Source organism: Motacilla alba, chromosome 4, assembly GCF_015832195.1.
Source record: "Motacilla alba alba isolate MOTALB_02 chromosome 4, Motacilla_alba_V1.0_pri, whole genome shotgun sequence".
In the NCBI taxonomy this organism is placed as follows: domain Eukaryota; kingdom Metazoa; phylum Chordata; class Aves; order Passeriformes; family Motacillidae; genus Motacilla; species Motacilla alba.
In genome coordinates, this window is record NC_052019.1 from 72,117,237 (window position 1) to 72,138,464 (window position 21,228).

The 21,228-nt window shown below is 44.7% G+C and overlaps 1 protein-coding gene across 4 annotated transcripts in view; it reads left to right on the forward strand.

Moving 5' to 3' along the window:
• BMP2K (BMP2 inducible kinase) overlaps positions 1 to 21,228 on the forward strand; it is a 49,555-nt gene that overhangs the window by 23,027 nt on the left and 5,300 nt on the right. For 3 of the 4 annotated variants that reach the window (XM_038135098.1, XM_038135099.1, XM_038135101.1), the window contains exons 7-15: positions 230 to 362; positions 2,530 to 2,633; positions 4,052 to 4,131; positions 4,939 to 5,099; positions 6,373 to 6,533; positions 7,176 to 7,271; positions 7,911 to 8,092; positions 8,894 to 9,051; positions 12,032 to 12,145. In XM_038135098.1, coding sequence (XP_037991026.1) covers positions 230 to 362; positions 2,530 to 2,633; positions 4,052 to 4,131; positions 4,939 to 5,099; positions 6,373 to 6,533; positions 7,176 to 7,271; positions 7,911 to 8,092; positions 8,894 to 9,051; positions 12,032 to 12,145 — 1,189 coding nt within the window. The remainder of the gene's footprint in view (positions 1 to 229; positions 363 to 2,529; positions 2,634 to 4,051; positions 4,132 to 4,938; positions 5,100 to 6,372; positions 6,534 to 7,175; positions 7,272 to 7,910; positions 8,093 to 8,893; positions 9,052 to 12,031; positions 12,146 to 21,228) is intronic. The other variant, XM_038135100.1, reaches the window with a different exon arrangement.

Here is a 21,228-nt window from a genome sequence, read left to right on the forward strand (position 1 = left end):
ACTGAGAAGGCAGCTCTTGGTGTGCTCTGGTTTGCACTAGGTGTGCTGCAGGAATCAGTGGAAGAGCAAGTGTTGTTAGAGCAGCTTGGATCCATCAGCTGTGTTCCATAGTGTAGCTCCTACACAGCCTGGGAACATCACTGTGGGCCGGGGGCAGCGTTGTTAGTGCTGCCCTGTGCTAGCTAGGGCCTGCTGCCATCCCCTCACAGGGCTTGTGTGTGTTTTACAGGCACTGGGCTGCTTGCTGTACAAGCTGTGCTTCTTTTCCCTTCCCTTTGGAGAAAGTCAGGTGGCCATCTGCGACGGGAGCTTCACCATCCCGGATGGCTCGCGCTACTCGCACAGCGTGCACTGCTTGATCCGTAAGTACAGGGGCGCTGCCAGCAGCCCTTCAGCTCACCGGGCCTGCGGAGCGCAGCAGCTGCTGCTGAGCACCTTTGCTGTCGACACCTGCCACGCTCAGCTGTGCCTCTCCACTCCCCAAGAGCCTTCTTGAAGCTTGAGGGAACCTTTTGGTTTCTCTGGGACTCAGGGAGGATTTTTTTAGGTGTCCATAAGTCGCCAAGGAGTAGGGAGAAGGCAAAGAGTGCTTCCTTTTATTGTTTAGCTCTATTTATTCGTACTTTTGCCCTTAAGTGTGTGTTTTCTGTGGAATGTCAGACTTCTCTGTCCAAGTTGGACAGTTGTGCTTAGATAAATTTGAAGTGCAGCTTTAGCATTGCAACGTCACTGTGCTGAGATTAATTGCACTGGGGACAATTTTAATAGTAGTTGCATGGTTTATACTAGAACAAAAATCTGGGAAGTTTTGTGCAACCCCAAGTGTCAGACCTGGGCTCTGGCAAGAGTTTGGAAGCACTAGGTGTGTGAAGGAAAATTTTGGACAAGAAGCAGCTCTGAGGCTTGTGATTCATCTGTTACCCAGGCACAGAGATGTGTGAGCTAATATTTGCAGTAATCATCAGCACTGTCTTTGTTTTCAGCTTAGAGTAGGCTCACTTGGAAGAGTGAGATGGACAGCATATGAAAAATTCAAAAGGTTTGAATAGGAGCTCTTATAACTTGAAGCTATGGATGTGTGGACCACATAGCTTATGCTTTTATATAATAAGCAATACCAAATCCAAACCACTTTTTTGAGTGCACATTTATACTTGAGAAACAGCAGTAAAGAACTTGTCTTCTCCCAGTACTGACAAAATGAGATGAGTTTTCAAAGGACTTACTTTTCTCTGTCACAGTATTAATGGTTTTTGTTTTTGGGTTTTTTTTTTTAGAAAAGTATGGGTTTTAATCCTTACTCCTAGATAAGAATCCAGATTTTTTAAGTTCAATGAATGGCTGTGGCAAGATGAGCATTACTGACATGGAATAAATGTGGGTGAGGCAGAATGTCCTTAGGTCAACTTCCCTTCTTTCCATTTGGAGTGGAAGTCATAAAAAGCTGCACTTGGTCATAAAAGGTGTTTCAGGGACTGTGGCTTTATCTCAGCTCTTTTACAAGGCAGTGGCTGGGGAGGAAGAAGCTTAACATGTCCCACCTCATAAATTTAACATTTCACAGTCAAGTGGCAGGAGTCACCTCAGTGAGGGTTCTGATTCCATGTCATGGTGCTACAGCTGAGTGCTGGAATCTGTCATTTTGTAAAATCTGTTAAAAATTAAACTTGCAGTGAACTGTACAGGACATGAAATAATGACTTTGTATAAAATTCTAGGATGTGTCTGATACTATTTCTCAACCTGTGGAGGATTTTTGTAAAATGATATGTGAGGTTGGCTGTTCTACTGAGCATTTGTGCAAGTGTGCTTCGCTTTGCTCATCAGAAGTGAGAAGTTAAATTTTCATAGTGTTCATTTACTTCATAGCAAAACATATTTTTAGAGGCTTAGTTTTTTTAGAAAGTATATTTTACTGTTTATGCATGCGCTCTGGTTATCTAGGCAAGATTGCTGTGTTATGTATACTGTGTTATAGTTGATTTCTTGGAAAAACAACCAACCTTTTAATTTGGGAAGCAAATGTTTGAGAGGTAGCATCAGAAACTTTGTCTTGTCAGGGAAAGGTCCTTTTATTAATGCAAGTGTATTTTTTTATATGCAAACTTGTTCATAGTCAATGAAACCTACAGAGAAAAGCCTTAGCATGATGTAGTAAGATGTGTCAGTCTTGTCTTAGCTACACTGAATTTTGTATTAATCCTGGAAAATGTTAGTGCAGTGAGTTGACTTTGTGTTCTTTCTCTCTACAGTTACTAATTCCTACTTCAGTTAAGTTCCCTTTTGCACAGCTGCATGTCAGCGTATCAGGCAGCATACATGTTCTGCAATTGTTTTTGACTCTATAAACTATTTGGCTTGACAAAAAGTATTAAAAAAAAAGGCCCCCAAACCCAGGATAACAGTGCAAATAACTCTTATGGTGATAGGCTGATTTGGTGCAACTGCTGGATTTTCTTTGCTGGTAGTATACTGTCTCAAGAGGCTTTTTGTGATCTAGCAGTGATAAGTCTTTATCAATTTTTGCAGGATATATGCTTGAACCAGATCAAGAGAAGAGACCTGATATCTTTCAAGTATCTCACTTTGCCTTTAAAATTGCCAAAAAGGAGTGTCCAGTGTCTAATATAAATGTAAGTACTCTTGACTTCCTTGTGTGTTGTCAGTGTGTTGTGTAGGCAGCGTTGAGAAGTCAGTGAGAGGAGCTGAGAGATCGCGTCAGTTCTGTCACGTGCCTGGTTCCTGAATGTAACACAGAGCAGAGAGCACATCAAGCTGATGTTGTGTACACACAGTATGAGCTCTCTGTAAACAAAATATGTTCTTAATTCTGAGGGCATAGCTCCGTGGACTATATTGATACCATGCCAATACCTGGCTTAGGATTTTAGCCATTAGTGGTCTCTTAATACAATCAATATGAAATACACAGATATCAACCTTGTTGACAGTAGAAAGCTGAATGTTGTAAATGGAGTGTCAAGAGCATGTATGTTTGCTCTTGGATAAACCCTTTGCTTGGGCATCCTTAGCAGTTGTGGTAGTCCATTGGAAAGACTCCAGTGAGCTGGAAAGCAAACAGAGCAGTACTTGAGTCAGCCTGCCTACTTAGCCTTGCTTTGCATGGGGGTCTGAGCTTGGTCTGCAAGATCACTTGCTTCACAGATATAATTACCTCTGTAGTGCAATGGAGTCTGGGGACATGCAGCTCATGTTGAGTGTTATGAAGGGGTTCTCCAGAGCATCAGGAAAAATCAGTCTCAAAATTGAGTTTGCAACAGATATCGATTGTAGTAATATCTGTCTTCAGAGGCAGAATTTTCTGAGATCCCTTTGAATTTCTTTTTTTCCTTTATTGTTGTAGAAGGATGTGCTCAGTAAATTTGAGCGTTGCCTTTGGGAAACACAGATTAAAATAAACCAGGAAGTCTTGAAATACTTGATAATTAACTGATTCTTATGTGTGACCATATTTAGATTTGCATTTGTTATGTGCATTTGTCATGAGAGATGATTGATTTGCTCCCTTGCCCCAAACTGCTGTATTCCTTATAAAACAGGAATGTGGGTGATGTGGGATTGGTTCAGGAGTGTGGTGGAGGTGGGGGTAAGGTAACAGCCCATCGGAGCTGTGGTGCTGCATGGTCTTCTGGAATTTGTGTTGTGGTGGAAGAGCAGAGTGTGCTGAAAACCGTTTCCTCCAAAGACTGGCCTTTGCTGTGGAGCGTGAGGCTGAAGTGAGTCCCTGTGCAGTGGCACAGAGTGCTTGGAGATGCGTTGTGCCTTGTTGTTGATAGCTGGCTGTGTGAATGAAGTGAAGCAGCTGACTGAAGAGTCAGACCAGCCAGGTCCTGCTTTACTTGTGCCACACACCGAGAGGATGTGGGGAGATACTGTTAAGGTAAACCCTTTTCCAGCTACAGCTGTGAGTTCTGCATGAGGCCTTGGCATGTGGAGGTCTTGAATCCAAGTATTCCTCTTCAATATGTAACAAATTTTTTTCTTTCAGGATGTTGTTTTTTTTAATTTATTTAAATTTGTTTTTCCCAAGAATTCTCCTGTCCCCTCAAGTCTTCCTGAACCCATGACAGCTAGTGAGGCAGCTGCTAGAAAAAGCCAAATAAAAGCAAGGTGAGCAGAGGATGTGACTTCTCTTTCTCCAAATGTTGTTAAGCTACGTGTTTGTTTAAAATCTGTTTTCATACACTTGTGAATAAATGAGGCGATACCTCAGTAGAAGTCATTAGATAAACTGCATTTCTAAGAGCTTCAAGTCTGTTTGGATTCCACCTCTTTGCTTTTTTCATTATATTGAGAATCCATGGGGGGAAACCGTTATTTTGAAGGTCAATGGTTTTTGTTATTAGTTTTTGAGAAATGGAAGTTTTTACAGAAACAGATTAACTTTTTTTTGTCCTTGTCAATAAAAACAAACCCAAAACCGTTGGAATTCCTCTCGATGCTTCTGATTTCTGCTATGGTATAGTGTGTATGCTCTTAAGGCTGATGCTGGGTAAATCCTTTACCCCTTCTTTCCTTGTTAATGGAAGTTATTTGGGTTTGAATCTACCAGCATGCGTGACTCAGATATTTTTCCATTCAGTTATAATTATCAGCTACATTTACAAAAAAAAGAGAAACAAAAGCCTGAGAAATTTGTAGCAGTAGAAGCAATTTGACCTAACACATAATGTTTTCCTTTCTCTTATTTCTGGTACATATGAGCATTAGTTCTGTTCCTAATTGTAGGGTTGTGGACTCAAGCACAGGACTGGAGTTTTAGGGAAGGAATTTTAAGATGCTTACATGCAGGGCTGAAGTAGAGTAGCACGTGATTAAGACAAAAGTCAGCTGTTAAGAGATGTACTGTGTCAAATTTGAAGTAGAAATATTTGTCTTTTCATCAAGTATCTCATATGGAACAAATTGCTCTTTCAGAATTACAGATGCTGTTGGACCAACAGAAACCTCAATTGCACCACGACAAAGACCAAAGGCCAATTCGAGCACTGCCCCTCCCAGTGTGCTGGCGATCCAGAGCTCAGCAACTCCTGTCAAAGTACAGGTTCCTGGGGAATTTGCTAATCGTGGGCAAAAAGGTAACTTGGAGTCTAAGGATGGACCAAAACAAAGAAGCAACTATGCCTCTCTTCTTCCTGCTCTACTAGAGAACATTTAAAACTCAGTTTTATCAGTCCTTTTTTTTTATATACCAAAAACCAAATCTTCATTTCTGAACGGTTCTAAATGTGTGAGTTGTAAATTTGAGCTGCCACAAGAACTAAATTCAGGTTGAGAAGTGCAAGTCCTTGTGCTTGACGCTGGTTTTTGAATGAACTTGCCCACTGCAGACAGAAGTTCATGCTTGTTTTGAGTTGTGAATAATTCACAAAAAGTGCAGAGCCCTTCTGTATCAAACTGGGTTTTTTGTAGCAGGAAAAATCTTCTCCTGTGCCTTGAGAAGTCATGAGATAGCACCAGTAGGTTGGTGGTATTTGTAGGCTGGGAACTTGTCACTTCTCTCATGACTGACAGATGGATTCCACATTGCACTGTGAGTGCAGGAGGAATTAGGGGACACACATTTGAGTGAAATGGGTTTTCAGGAAAATCCTTGTTCTTTTTCTTATTCAGAGTTATAGCTCTGATAAATATTCGCTTAAATCGTTGACCTTTATAGCTAGGATGCTTTCTAAATGCATTTTATGCTATTCTGTGCCTGCTGCAGAAAAGGAGGGAGTAGTTTCAGGGATGGTATTGGAAAAGTCTCAAAAGGCTACTGAGAATGTTTGTGTCCTAGGTACAAGTACTTTTTAGTAGGTGGGGTCCGTGTAACATCCTGATTGAAAAGCTTTTTCTGTTATGACAAGGAACAGATGATTCATGGGCACTTCAGAACGTAAAACGCATTGTGGCAGAGAGAAGTTTATGGTGGTACCTGTCTCTTAAAAGGTGCAAAAGCAATTGAGTGGCAGAATTAATCAGGTGTTCTGTTTAAGGGAGTTTGATGGATGAGCTAATAGTTTCCTTAGGGGAAAAAAACCTCTTTGTGTTGAAGGCATACCAAGCTGCATGCTTTGAGGTAAGGGTTTGAGATCCTGCAGTGTGTAACTTTAGCGCTGGTAAAGCAGAAGCCTGGAACCCAGCTTGCTGTCATGAGACCAGGGGAAGCTCCCAGCATCTTGCATGTAGAAATGGTTCATTTGCAGGCTTGGAATTACTTGTAAAGACAACGTGGTGTCTACCAGGTGTCCTGGTTGTCAGACTGGGAAGAGATGTTGACAGTCAGTGTCAGCTTGAGGTGAAAAACAGCCAGGGAGAGCTCTGGCTGAAGGTGGGGGGTCTGGATGTCAGCAGTGTTGTCTGTCACAGGAACCACTCGACCAGGGAATGGACAAGACATCTCACAGTCCCAAGGGACCACCCCACAGCAGCACAGGGTCCTCCAGCAGCTGCAGCAGGGAGACTGGAGACTGCAGCAGCTGCACCACTTGCAGCACCAGCCCGCCATGCAGGATGCTTATATCCAGCAGGTACGGTCAGATCTGTTCGGCAGGTGTTGGAGACTCATTGTGTGTGTGTGTGTGTGTGTGTGTTCATAACCCTTGGAATCATTCACCACTTCTGCTGTTGCTGTCTGTACTTTTCCAGCTAAAACAACTCCTGTCCCTTCTTGCTTTTGCTTTGTTCCTTCATTGACCCTGTAATGTTTGTCCTAGAAAGTTGCTTGCCTTGTGCTGTGTTCTTGCAGTTTGACCCTGAATTCCATCTTGCTTTGCATCACCACTGCGTGACTTCAAGGCTTTACCCATGTCTAAAGGAGCTCAGGATAAATGTTAGGAGTGATTATGGGTGGTGGTGTTGTGCTTGCAGTAGATGACTATACATGCACCAGTGCTGAATATGTAGTCTGATTTTTTGTTTTCCTTTCCTTCTGGTTTTTTTTGGGTTTTTTTGTTAAGAATTGGCTGGAGAGTGGAGGCAGGAAAAAGCTTCCAAACAGAGTGATTCAAATGCAGTGACTGAATTGCAAGCTGGCTCTTGCTTATATGATATCTTAATTTAAAAATGCTGTGGAGTCATAGATGCAGTAGTCAGAAGAAGCATTAATTTAAATACCTGCTTATTTCTAAGGGGACATCATTACTTTGTAAAACTATTTTTTGTGTTTGCAGTATCACCAAGCAGTGCACCAGCAGATGGTCCAGCAGCAGCTGTTGCTGCAATCTGTGTACCAGCAGCAGCCTGCCCAGTCACAGTATCCTGCCATGGTAAGTCACAGAGATAGTACAGTCTTAAAATATGGCCTGTGCTTGTGAATGTATTCTTGTGTAGATACTCTTCCGAGAAGTGCCTGGCTAGTTGCACTGAGCTGTGGACGTGGTAAATAGCGTGCAGTTTGGTATCTAAAATAGTATTTAGTTGGTGGGAAGTTAATCCGAACTAGCTTGTCTGGAGTTGCACTTGTGTATTAATAATAGGATGGGATCTATCCCAAGTTCCATTTGAACTCATAGTTAGTTAATGTTTCCAGTACTAGCCACAGCAGCAAATACATGTTACACAGCAGAGTGACCGAAGATGGTGACATCCAATTCTTACTTGAAAAGCGAAAGAGCTAACTGCCATATCCTGTTGGGGAAAGGTCAGGAGAAATTGTCCTGAAATCTTGTATTAAAACGTAAGGATAGAGTATGATGAGCACACAATTAGCAGTGCTGCAGTGGCGTATATTTGGGTTGCAATAATTACAGAGATCTAAGTGGTGCTAGGCTGGAAAAGAGAAGCAGTGTCCCTGAGCTGCTGGAGTGGTTTCTCTGTGCCCGTGTCTTCTGGAGGGTGGTGGAGGTGGCTGCGCGTGGCTGCGAGAGCCTGTGCGTGTTGTGGTAACTCAGCCCTGCTCTCTCCAGGTGCAGCAGTACCAGCAGGCTCTCCTGCAGCAGCAGATGCTGGCTCAGCAGCGGGCACAGCAGGTGCAGTCCCCTGAGTATATCACTTCTCCACAAGACTTTGCACCAGCCTTAATCTCCTACCCCAGGTCACTCCCAGTGCATGGCGGAACAGTGGCGGATCCTCCCTACCCTACAAACAGGTGAGCACTGGGGCTCAGCTGAGCCTGGGGGTTACTCGTGGCTTACATTGCTAGTTGTGGTGAGCTCTGCCGAATCCTTTTCTTAGTAGTTACTTGCTTTGGGAGTAGGAGATCACTTGGAGCAGTTGGACAGTGGGTGTTCAGTGGTAAAGGATATTTTGGGAGCAAAGTGAGACAGTGTGTGAACAGATGAGCCTGGTACAATTTCTTAAAGTATTTCTTCCAGTATTTCTTGTTCACGGACTTACTCCAGGAACTGCCTGCTAACCACTTTGCTTGGGGTGGTCGGTAGTCTGTGTTGAATGAGATTATGTGCATCTGAAAGGAGTTTCAAACACCCCGCTGAGAGCAGCTTGGTAGCTGGCCTTGGTGTGCTGGGTCTGCCAGCTCCTGTGCTCAGAGGTGTGACCTGAGTATGTAACACGAAGTGCGCCTCAGAAGAGATAACAGTCCCTGAGGAGTGCCCTCAGACCTGCCTTTGCATAATAAATGGTAATAAATGATGACTTTTGCATTAATTCTTGTGAACAGCAGTGTATGTAATAAAAGTCCTTTCTGACTTAAAAATAAAAGAACCTACAGATCAGTTCCGTTTCACTGATGTTAGAAACCAGGTTATATATTTGTGTAGGTTCCTATTAGGCTTCTTTTAAATCAGCCTTCAGCGTTTTTGGGATGAGCTCTTAAAGGCATGCTGCTTGTGTGTAGGACTTGGCACTGTGAAGAGTGTCTCAGATTTTGACCCTGATAACCAATCCTGTTGTGTTTCTCTTTATTTGCTTCCTTGAACTGACTCTACAGGTCAGGCATTCCTGATGCTGAAGCAATTGCCAGTTACCCCAAGCAGAACATCAGTAACCCACCTGATATGTCAGGGTGGAATCCCTTTGGAGAGGACAATTTTTCCAAGTTGACAGAGGAGGAGCTGCTGGACAGAGAGTTTGACCTGCTAAGATCAAGTAAGGGACGCTTGAAGGCTTACTTTGCTTCCCAGTAAATGAGGGCTCTGTGGTTGCTCAGCAGTTCCAACACCTGCTTGTCCAAGGACCGTGCAGGCTGTGTACAGAAGGTTCTTTCTGAGCATTTGAGGGCACGGTTGGGCCTGTCTTCCTTTCCTTTTCCTTTCTGAAAACACGTGCAGTAGGACCTCACCGTCTGAAACTGGTAGTTACTGGCTCAATTACTGCAAAAATGGTAGTGTCTTAGCTCCTCTACACTGCTTGTGTCACCTTCATTGCCAAGAGGCTCTCAACAGCAGAGCTATGTTGTCAGATGGGAAGAGAATTTTGGCTGCTTGCTTTATTCCTTTCCAGCTTTTTTCTTGCACACCAGAGCAGAAGATTGTGTGGGTCTGATATGTCCTTTGAAAATGCCTGAAAGAAAATTGATCTATTACATTATGTTAATGTTTTGTACTGTCCTTTTTGAGTGGCTACATGTAAGGGCTGGTTTATTGTACTGATATGGCAATAGTTGAATAAACTTTTTCCTCGTGAAGTCAGTTATCTCCATGGTTTTTACTTGGAATTACCTTCTGTTCTTAACTGCTGAACACATGCTTGTTGGTTGCTCTTCCTATGACTGGTTTTGTTGAGATCAGATTTGTTAGTGGGACTTGGAAGACATGACAGTGTTAAAAAACAGACTGGATATGTTTGGCTGTCTGTCAGCAAGTTTCTTGCATTTTAAAGTACAGTAAAACTGATTTGCGAGTAACTGAAAAAAATACCTTTGCCTTCAGTTGAGTATTTTCCCTATTGGATGTGCACGTTACCTGTTAATCCTTTAGGAAAGTGACTGGGTGGGTTTGTTTGTGAAACTCTGGTTGTTAGTTTTCCCTTGTATCCTCTGTGGATTGAATCAGATTGCTGTTTTTGAGTTGGGAATGTGGCCTGCGCACATTTTACAGTCAAATGTCTCTTGGGTAGCTGGGAAAAATGGCTTATGTGCTAGCTGAAGTTTAGCATTCCTTCCAAGTCCAAGTTAAGGGTTGGATTCAGTAGTAGAAGTGAATATCTGTAAGCATGCTCCTTCCAAATGTGTCTGTTAGTTTTTTGAAGTAACGCACTCGTGAATCTGGAGCAGGTTAGTTTGTACCACAGGTCAGCACAAGGCCACCCACTTCCAGAATCTGTGTTCTGAATTCAGGACTGCTGGCACTGCTCTCACAAGTTGTGTGAGATTGATTGGGTCAAGCCACAAGTTTTGAACAAATGCAAGGACCAAAGAAGATAACCCAGGTCTATTTTGGGCTTAGCTCTTCAAGGTAGTTCAGTGCAGAGGAGAGCTGGGTGTGACCACACCTTTGATATGCTGTATCTGAAAAGCAAGCCAAACCCAATGGCGCAGCTCTGCTCAGTAGTAACCAGCATGAGGGGTTTCAGTCACTCACGTAGAGAAAATGCAGAAACAGCCCCCAGTCGCTCCCTGGCCAGCAGCACACTAGATGGCAGCCTTGTCTGCACGGATGGGCTGCCTTGCAGCTGCTCTGAGCTCCTGGGGCTTGCTGTCCCTCGGAAGGGGGAGCGCTGCTGGTTTGTATCTGGGTGTGCGCGTAGGTACACACGTCACAGCCTTGAGAGACCTTCTAACTTGGCGTTTTGGTACCGAGGGTGTTGTGACAGAGATCATATGAGCATACTTGGCAGTGTTAATGCCTTTGCTGCAGTCAAAGCAGGAATAATTATTCTCGATGTTGTCTACTGGTACTTTGTCAGACTTGGCCGGGATAATGAGAAATCAGGAGATTGTTTGCAAAATTAAGTCTTGTACCTATAAAATTGTCTTTAACTGTGTGAGACTTAGTGGAAGTTCCTTAGATATGTCTTAAGTTGGAAGGCCGAGTTCTCTTTAGGTGTAGGTTGTCTCCTATGAGGGAGAAAGGCTGTTGAGTACTAAGGAACTTTTTTGCCATCTAGAGGCAAGAGAATTGCAGATGTAGATTTGATCAGTGGTTCTGTTTTTCTGTTACTAAAGCCACCTGCTGTCCTGGTCTTTATAACTCAGATGCAGTGGCATGCAAGTTTGTGGTGCTCACTAGTGTTAAAAACACAAATCCTTTCTTTCTCTTCTCAGAAGCCTAGTTTGTGTTGTTGAGCTCATGCTTTATACATAAATTAAAGATGCTTCTAAATCTGGCAAATATTTTTAAAGCTTACGTGTTTGACACTAACACCTAAGTGAATATACAAAGCCTTTGTTAGAGGATGAAGATACTGCCACAATTTGTCAGGCTGGCAGAACCATCACATTCCATGTGTTGAGGGGCTTAATGTCAGTGTGTGCTGTGATGGGTACTGCTGTGATGATTAATCAGTTCTCTTGTAAAAGGGGATCCAGCTCCTAGGGCAGAAGACATGGCTTGTACTTGGTGAGGGTTTTCCTAGTGGAATGGTGCTGGTTGCAGTAAAAGGTAATGTGCAATTGGATGGATTTCTGGACCGAGCACCTTTGTGGAGAGCTGTGACACAGAGTGACAGATTTGTGCTCCTGCCTCTTGTTGTTTATTTGTTGTTGTTGTTGTTTTAGCTGTGACCATGGGTTAGTGATGGGCCAGAAGTGATATCTGATGCTGCGTTTCTGACAGCACTGTGAAGAAGTAGATTTCTTAAACAGCTCCTGTAACCACTTAATCATCTGTGCAGAATTGGGAGCCAAGAAAGCGAGTCTGCATCCTTGCTGGGAAAGAACCCCCAGCCCAGCTTTCATGGCACTGCACAAAGGCTCGGGATCTCTCTGGTGTGGGTGCAGAGCCTCCCAGGCACTCTGCCTGTCTCCTTGCAGTAGGAGGGAGCTGCCCAGACCAGCTGTGCTTCTTACAAGCATGCAAGATACTCCTCCCTCAACCTGTACAGTACATAGCTTTGCATAGGTGTAAGTCCTTCCATTTTTATTTTATTTTACTTTATTTTTTGTTCTGTTTCATTTTGTTTTTTACAGACAGGCTGGTGGACAGGAGAGCATCTTCAGATAAGAATGTGGAGCCACATGCTGCTCCACAGACAAGTCCTCCTGAAGATCCCTTTGGTTCTGTTCCTTTCATTTCTCAGCAAGGCAAGTTCCATCTGTGACACGATTACCTCGTAGCTGTATGCATACCTACCTGTAGGTGTATGTATCTGCTGAAGTATGCACAGCAGTTCAGTGACCAAAGAGTGGCAAAGGGCTCTGCTGCCTCCTAACAGCACTCGGGTTGAAGGGGTGTGCTGGTGTGTTCTTCGCCTCCAGTTAAAGCCACTGGTGCATCCCGCTCCTGGTGCCTGTGGAGCCTGGGACACACTGCGTAGGGTGTGGTTCTGCTGGGCCGGTGCAGTTTGCATCACCTGGGCAGAACCACAAGTGCTTTTGCTGAAGGGAAATTGCTTGCTAAGGCCAATTTTTGCTACTTGCCTTTAGTCTGCTTCTGACTCACAGTTTCTCCAGTTCAGTTGTCCAGCCCAGTGAAGGCAGTGAGCTTCTATACATTTAATGCACAGTTTTGGTACAAGTTGAGTCAAATGCAAACATTTTACATTGTTTATACATGGGGAGGGTGGGCATTGATTATTGCTTTTCAGTTCAGCTTTGACTATGTTTACCTTGAATGGAAGTAAAAATAACGTCTTCTGTGGGCATTGTGAGTGGGAAACTGCATCACCCTGCAGCTGAAGCAACAGCTGAACATTTGGTTGATCAGCACTTTAGTATTTACTTGGGTACCTTTGACCAAGTAAAGCCTGTGTGGTGGTTGAATGGTGAAAGGAGGATCCCTCACTTCTGGAGCCGCTTGGGTTTTGTTGCGAGTTCTTTTGTGATGAAGGTGCCTTAGTATGACGTGTACAGACTGTTCTTATGGAACTTCAAAGCTCAGGTAACATGCCTTAAAATAAATCAGCTGGGGTCAACCTAAGGTAGTATCTGTGTTTTCTTTCACTTCGATCCTGCATTCTTAGAGGCACTCGGGTGGGTCTGCAAGTGCTCACAGGGGCTCTGGTGCTCCACGTGCTGAGGGGTGGGCAGGGTAACACTCTTCTGTTCTGCAAAGCCTTCTGTGAAAATCCCTGTGCCTGTGGCTGCTCCTGTCCCCAGGCCTGAATTCATTCTGCTTGCTGTAGGACTGTGTTCTTAGTTTGTGCTTGTTTTGCTCTCTCAGGACGAGTTTGCTTTCTGTCACCTCGTTCATGGTCAGTAGTTCAGTGCCATGTGAAAGCCATTTAAGTGAAGAAGGGTTTGCTCTGCAGGTGCTATTGGGAAAGGTTTCCCTGGCATCTTCATGACTTAGAGGTAAGCCTGAATGCACATGCAAAACAAAGAGAAAATAGCTTATGCTCCATTTAGGGACCATCAGGTACTTCCTCTCCTGCCAAGTATTCATACCCTTGTGTCCAGAGGTTATTGTATCGCCTTCCTCACCTGCGATCTGGGAAGTGCATTTGATTGTTGCTGGTTTTTTTAGATGGTTATAATGTAGCTTTAGGTTGTAACAAATGTCTTCCCTGTGTTTTATCTTTATCTTTGTGCTTTATTTTTGTTAGGTGGAATCCAAGCTCTAATTCTTGAAACCTTAAAAAAAAAAAGAGTTGCTTCTCTTAAGGGGAGGAAAAATCCCCTGAAATTCAGTCATGACTGAAAAACCAGGCTGTTTGACACATCGTGAGCTGGTTGTATGATTATAACTGTGGCACTGGAAAAAAATTGTGCACTTTTCTATAGCCTTTTTTTCTGTGGATTTTTAGGTGGTGTTTAAACAAGAGTAAATACTGGCTTGGTTTCAAGAAAGGTACTGTTAATTATGTGTTAACTGTGAATTGTGCTTAGTAAACAAATCAGGTACAATAAATATTTAAGTGTTAATACTGGTCTTATAAAAGCTGGTTTGTGTTCCCCACTGAACTGTTCTTGGTAATGTCTTGAAAAGAGGAATTGCAAGACTACTAAGAAAAGGAGAAAGCTGTTGACTTGGACATATTTAATTTCTAGCTGAGGGCTTTCTGAGGCAAATTTGACAAATGAACCTCCTTGATATTTTGATTTCTACTTCCACTTAACACTGTTGTGTGCCGTGTTCTTTCTGGTTTGTTCCTTGTGGTTATGAAATGTATAACTGAGCAGTAAACCACCTGCGTCCCTTTCTCAGGGCATCCAAGGGCAGGTGATTGCTTGGCAAGGGAACAGAGCTTTAATACCTGGAGTGCAATTCCTGTGTTTGCAAGAGAGCCTCTGGTATCTTGTTCAAGCACAAGTTTCATTTCCTTACTGTAACGTGTCTCGGGCCAATGGGGAGTGTGCTAGCACTGTTTGCCCAGGGCTCTGGCCACTGAGTTCTGACTTGTTCAATTGCAACGACATGAAATGGTGACCTGATAAACACGGGATCTTGAAAGTAAATAAAACTGACTTTCTTGAAGAGTAACAGTTCTTACTGAAGTTGTGTTCTACTGCACTGACCACAGTTCCAACTCAAAGGTTGGCTTTTTCTGCTTGGTTTTCCTTGCTCTGGCATAGATCTGATGTATAAATCTTGTATGTGGGTTGTGGCTGAGTCACCCAGAGGATTCCTCCAGTTCTGGAGGCTTAAAGATTCTCTGCTGAAAGCAGCTCTTCACTCAGTAATGAACTGGCTCGGGTCACCTCCTGGGAGAGAGCGGCAAGACGCTGGATATCATGTGTTGTCCTTGGACCCACCAACATCAACTGCTGGTAATCTGGCTGAGCAAGTGTCACCAGGTATGTTAACATGTGCCTGGGAAGGTGAGCCAAGGGAGCAGCAGAGGCTGGAATTGGAAGCCTTCGATCGTCGCTGGGAAACTCTGGGCTGCTGTCACTTGGGATATTTCCTGTGGAGCTGCGAGTGCATTTCAGGCTGGCACTGATGCAAGGGTCACCAGGAGAAGAAACCTGCAACTGGATGGACTGCAGCTGCTTGTCTGTTAGACCATCTGTGCTTATTTTTGTCCAGTTGGAAAGGAGAGCCAGCAGCAACCTTGTGTCCCTTGGCGTGCACAGAGGGAAAGGAGTGTGAAATGAGCCAACAGGTGTTGGGTTCCTTTCAGTTTGGGGAATGGGGAACCACTGTGGAAGCTCTTGGTGTCTCTCACTCATGGTGTGTATCCTACTAAAAGCATTCTCACAGGTAAACTTGCTACACACACTAGTTTATGCCTGAATTTTTGTGGAAAATAGTAGTGCCCTAAGACCTGAGATGACTGGAAAAGAAACTTGGCCTGGGAAAGAATTCCAGTGCTTGATCTAATAGCAACAAACCCTACATTGCAAACTTTTTAATGAAAGAGAGAGTTAAATAGCAATCACTGGGGCACTTAAGCACTTGATATGTGGAAAACAGGTCCTGGTTCTGGAATGCCTGAACTGGGTGGTGACGGTGGAAAAGACATCTCCTGTGGACAGCGTTTTGGAATGGAAGTGTTTGATTCAGGTGTGGGCTAACCAGCTTGTGTTGTAATCCCCTTCGTTATTATCAAGTGTTTCAGAAACCTGGGAGCAAGATGCTTTGTGGTGCTCTCAAATGTAAGAAGGAGATGTCATGAATGTAGTACAGTTGGCTGGTGAGCTGTACTCGGTGCCTTTGGTCATCTTGCATTTATTCACACTAATGATTTGTGGGATGAAACCGGGCTAGGATGGCCCTTTGCTTCCCTCAGCTTAATACTGAGGTTCCAGAAGGAGTACGAGAGTTGAGGTAACCCTCAAAGTTACATGGAGGGGCTGTGTGAGAAGCAGAGGTGTTGGGCAGTGTTGCCTGAAGCTGTTGGAGGCATTTGGCTCCTGTGGAAGAATCTCTGTGAGCTGTCGCCTGGCTGGGATCTCGGGATGGGGTTCTGGTTCAGGTCATCTCATGAACAGTTGTGCTGAATGTTGTACAGATCATGTGTGCTGTAGATGTGATGGAGTCACTTTGTTTTTGTAGCCTCTCTGGTAACCCTTTCCGAGCCACTGCAGGCCTGTTCGCTGTGCAGGGACTGAATAAAAGCGAGTCCAGTTCTGTAGCAGCTTCCTTCTGACTTCCAGACTTCCCACACTCAGCGACCTGGTGGTGTCTTCAGATGGTGGCTGCAGTGTCTGCCTTGGGAAAAGAGGGGCTTTGTGGTGTGGCGTGTGTTGTCCCAGCTGTGTGGATCCTGCAGCAAACCGGCCGGCTGCGTGCCAGGTGCAGTGCCACGGGAGTCATTGGAGCCTTGGACACATCCCTGGGAATCCCCTGCTGCAGTAGGTGCTGCTGGATGTGCACGGCATCACAGCGGAGACGTGTGATGATGTCCTGGCAGGAGCAGACGTGGGGCATGATGATTCATTCCATTGTTTTGTGTGTACTGCTTCCAACAGGGTTTCAAACCCCTGCAAGTTCTGTACCACGGCTGTGGAGCCCTGGGACCGCTGTGCAGTCTGGGCCTGTCAGTGAGACACAGAACTTAAGAAGAAATCATTAATACCACACCAGAAGAAACAAAGAAGACTTGAGCTGTTTTTGTAACTTGAAAAATTCTCCTGCCAACAGTTCATGTTATTTTGGCAGCTGATGTTGATTGTTTAAAGGTGCCCAGACCCGTGTGCAGTGATCTGGGTGTTGTAAAGGGTTTCAGGTTTAGGCAACTTGGCAAAGTTCTTGTCAATATCTCTATTCATTGAAAGCTTCACTGATGGTTCTGTACCTTCTTGGCTGTGGTTTCAGTTTTTCATAGTGCTTGATGAATGCAGGTTCAGGATATTTCCCTCTATCAAGATCATCTAAAACTTCAGCTATTCTAGATAGCGCTTCCTAAGTAATCTGAAATTGTTCACCCATCATAGGAATAAATGGTATGTCTGGGTTCTCCCAAGGGTCTGCCTTTTCTCTCCAAAATTATTTACTGGGTTTTTTAAAAGTTTTTTTCAAATCATGTCATGGACACGTTGGGCTAACTTTTTATGTTGCTCTTTAATCTCTGGAGTAATTATTTAAAAGAATATCAGCAGTAGTGCCAGGCACAAGCGTGGTATTCTTCCATTTTTGTTGCTCTTGAAAATAGAGGTGATAGGACGTGTAAATCCATTACAGTGTTGAGCAGCTGCTGCCCTGGCTGTTGTCAGAGAACTGGTGCAGATTTAGTTGCAGCCCGCCCTAATCCTCGGGCTGACATGTGGCAAATTGTTATGAAATGATGGTGGCAGTATGTTCCCAATTCCAAGGGAGCTTAAAGCTCTTAGGCCCCACTCTTGGGCTGCCCCCGCGATACCCTAAAATGAGGAACCAGCAGAAGGCATGTAATTACTGCAGTTGTTAGAGGGAATTCATCCTCTTATAATCCTGCGTCTCGAAAAAGAACATCGGAACAGAAAATTTCCTTGAAGATTGGGATCTTCTTATATGATTAAAGATGTTCCACCTGGCTCGCATTTGAGCAGGAACAATTGTTCCCTACAAGCTGCAAACCTGATTAGAAGTGTGGTAATCTGAGCAGCACATTGCTAACAGATGTTGCCCCCAGTGTGCAGCAGGGCCGTATAAATGTGTATCTGAATGTCTCTGCAGCGGTGTAGCCTGACAGGATTGCATGAAATCAACATGACGCAACACTTCAGTCTGCAAATCTGTTTGGCCAGAGCATCCAGTTGTCATTAAGCAGGGGCTTTTCCCTTTTGGGGGATTGTTTGTGTGTGTAGTGCTGTATTTCATTTGCTAACTTCATTAGCAGTGAAACGGCAGCAACTGTAGTGTAGAAGACCCAGCTATTCCTATCTTAGTTTAAAATGCAATAGTTCTAGGGAAGGTGTTTTTGTTTCTTTGGATTGGTTTTGATTCTTGTCTGATGCAGTTTTATCCCAGTTCCTGGGGCTAACATGAAGCTACTGCAGCTGAAGAGGTGGGTGCAGAGATGGTTTGTTCTCTCAGGATTGGCCAGGTAGGGCTAAAAGTGTGCAAAGATGAGCATCTTAGAGTAGCTTCTGCTTGGAGCAGGTGGCTCTGGTTGTTTCTATCCTCAACACACACAAAAGGATAAAGGAAGATACTTGTCTCCTGACGTACTCCAGTGTGGGAGCAGTGGTGTCACTGTTCTGGAAATGCTCCTGGAGTACAGGTGTTTTCTTCCAACCCACGTATCGGGAGCAGTTGCTGCTCACTGCATCACCTGCTGCGTGCCACCTGCTTTCCCGGTAATATGGTCCATGTAGGGTCATGCGTGCTGGCTCTGCACCTCTGATACTAGGGAGCTCCTAGCGGAGGCTTTGAGTTTCTAGTCACTGTGGGGTAATTCCCAGTCTGTACCTAATACCTAGACACTGGTTTTGTGCTGCAATAACCAAGGCACATTGCTAACTCTGGCAAGGAGGCTGGAGAAGGAGCAATCTCAGCTGAAGAGGTAGGACTTTGGAAACCTTGAGAAACCACTGCTGAGCTGAGATGCAGTTGCTGACTGTGCTGTGGTGCTCTTCGAAGGGGGGGAAAGTCTTCTTGCTGTGTCTTTGAGTGACCTCAAAATTAAGATATTTTGGACCATGTTTTCTCACGTGCAGGACAGATGTTTACAAACCTGCACCTCAGGCTTCCCTTTCCTGTGGACTGTCTCATTCCTGCCAGCACCCAGGCTGGGGTGTGCTATGTCCAGTGTGCCATGGCATTGCCCTTGGTGGAGCAAGAGCCCACAGAACTGCCCAGGGCCAGGACACACTGCAGTGGGCAAAGTAAAAATCAACATGTACATTGAACTTGTGGTGTTCTCATTGCTGTTCAAGCACTTCCCCTGTGTCTGCCTCTGTCAGCCCGGAAGGGGCTCAGCATTTCCTTGAAGAGTGATTCAGAGCTCCGAGTACAGGGGGAAAGCACCTGGCTTCTGTGTTGCTGTGGATGCCATCTCCAGCAAGAGGGATTGCTCGGTCAGTTGTTCCTGGCTTCATCCGAGTTCCTCTGGAGGTTGTACTTGTTAGACTGAAGAGAGGAAACCTTAGGGTGGAAAGGCTGGCTTGTCTTGATGCCCGATTGCCAGGATCATTTGCTGTGTGTTGCCAGCAAGACCCTCAGTTGTGAGTAGCAGGTGGGTGTGTTGGGATGCTGGAGCAGCCGGGGTGCCCGTGCGTGGAGTGTGCTGTGGGAAACCTCCTCTTTGCTGTGCCGTCTGTCTGGAGAGCTCTGGGGCTGGGAGCTGCACCTCGTGTGCCACACACAGCCCCCCAGGCAGCTCAGCTGCTCGTGGGAGTTGTGCTCTGTCTCGTCAGTGCCTGTTTGAGTTTGTTTTCTAGGGACTCTGACTGCGGCACCGCTCAGCCAATAATACTTAAACCTTCTGGGAAGTCAGGTGTATTAGGTAACACTGTGATTCGGTCCTTCCTTGAAAAAAAAAAGCTCTATTAGTTGTTTACTGCCTATTGAGATTACGTGCAAAGGTCTAACCATTCTGTGGGACTGTGAACTCTTGTGGATATGGACACAGAGAGAAGCCTTGTGTTGGGGAAGTGGTGTTAACATCTAACCTAGAAGTAGTCCCTTTTTCTTCCTTTAAATCTATTTGCGTTTATGCTAACATTAGTGTTCCAGTAAATATTGAAAACAGCAGGATTTGGAGGCTAGGGGGGTTATATAGTGCAATGTGAAGGCTGTACCTTTGGGAAATCTAAAGTAAGCAGCAGAATAATCCAGATTCTAATTTAGTGGGTAAAGCAAATATGTAGCATTTAAAATTACTGTAGATAAGAAGCAATCTGACACCAGAAGACAAGAAGAAACAGCTCAAAGCCCTAATCACCTGATGGTTTTAGTCATTCTGGTCATCTTGTTTTTAAATCCTTACATAGATTGTATTGCTGCTGAATTTTGATTATTTTAAGTGTAGCTGCAAAGGAGTGAGAAAGCTGGTGGATGAGGACATTGCTGTTAATTCCCTTTAAAAATGGAAGAAATGGCTCTTGTGAAACTGGAGCATGGAAAGAAAAGATTCTGACTTGACCTAAAAGTTGCATGCTAGTTTCCTTGTGAAAGAAGGAATTTGCTGAGAGAATATTTTGTATATTGCAAGAACAAGAGTTAAGATGGATTCTGGCTGAAGACGATTTTTGTAGAAGTAGTGGATGCCTGTAGCCATCCCTGGCTTTTTCCATCCTTTGAACACATGGAGTGGGTTAAATGTCAGTGTTTGTGTAACAAAGCCCTTAAGTGAAGACACCATTTTACTTGGGTGAGGTCAGGGGTGCTGTGCAGTGCTGTGGGGAGAGTTCTCTACTAACTGCTTCCACAGGAGCAGCCCTGGCCCCAGCTGGTGTCAGGTGCTGGAGACATGAGAGGCCTGTCCCCAGTGCCAGGGTGTCTGGCAGTCTCTCTGGGCAGAGGGGCACACAAGCTTTGGGCGCACAGGTTGTGGGCAGTGCCTCTGGGCCTGCCAGGAGGTGTATCCTTGCTGCTGCTGCTGGTGTTGCATCTAACATTGTGCACACTGTGTGTGGCCAAGAGGACGTGTTTGGATTTTCCTCCTGTTCTTTCCCTTCCAGTAGAAAGCAGTTACGCTGCTGAAAACATCTCCCCACATCACAGGGCTCTGACACAGGGAGAAACTGGTGTGCTTAGTGACAAGAGAGCAGTGCCACTGTGCAGCCTCCCCTGCTCTGCCTGCTCTTGCCATCTCTTTTTTGTACTGCTGCAAAATTTTTACTGCTTCCAGTGTTCCCAAGGCAACTACACCACACAAGACTCATCAGTGAGTTGTTCCTTCAGTTCTAGTTGTCAGTGAATAGTAGGGAGAAAGCTGGCAGAGGGAAACAAGTAGATAAATTTCCTTGCCATAGAGAAGCTGAGCTGACAGCTTGCGTTTAGACACAAAGCAGAAAGCAAAAGTTGCTCTCCAACTTGAGGAAAAGCAAGAGCTTGTGTGCCTCAGTTGCTGCACAGGTTAAAAGGAGCTGCTCTCATGACTTGTGCATTGTTTGTCAGAGCAGACTATCAAAGCAGAAGCACATTAAAAAATAGCTTGTCTGCTAAAAAAACCCCCAGAAAATTAGTGTTGAAATCCTGCTGCCTCCCGTTTCCCCGGAGGAGAGTGGCTATGTAATGACTGGGTTTGAAAAGCTGCCTCTGGAGATCAGCTGTGTCCATTGGCCCCTTCTGTACGTCCCCCAAATACTGGTACTGTATTTCCAGGCAGCTTGTGCTTTAGAAGTAAAGCTGGCAGCTC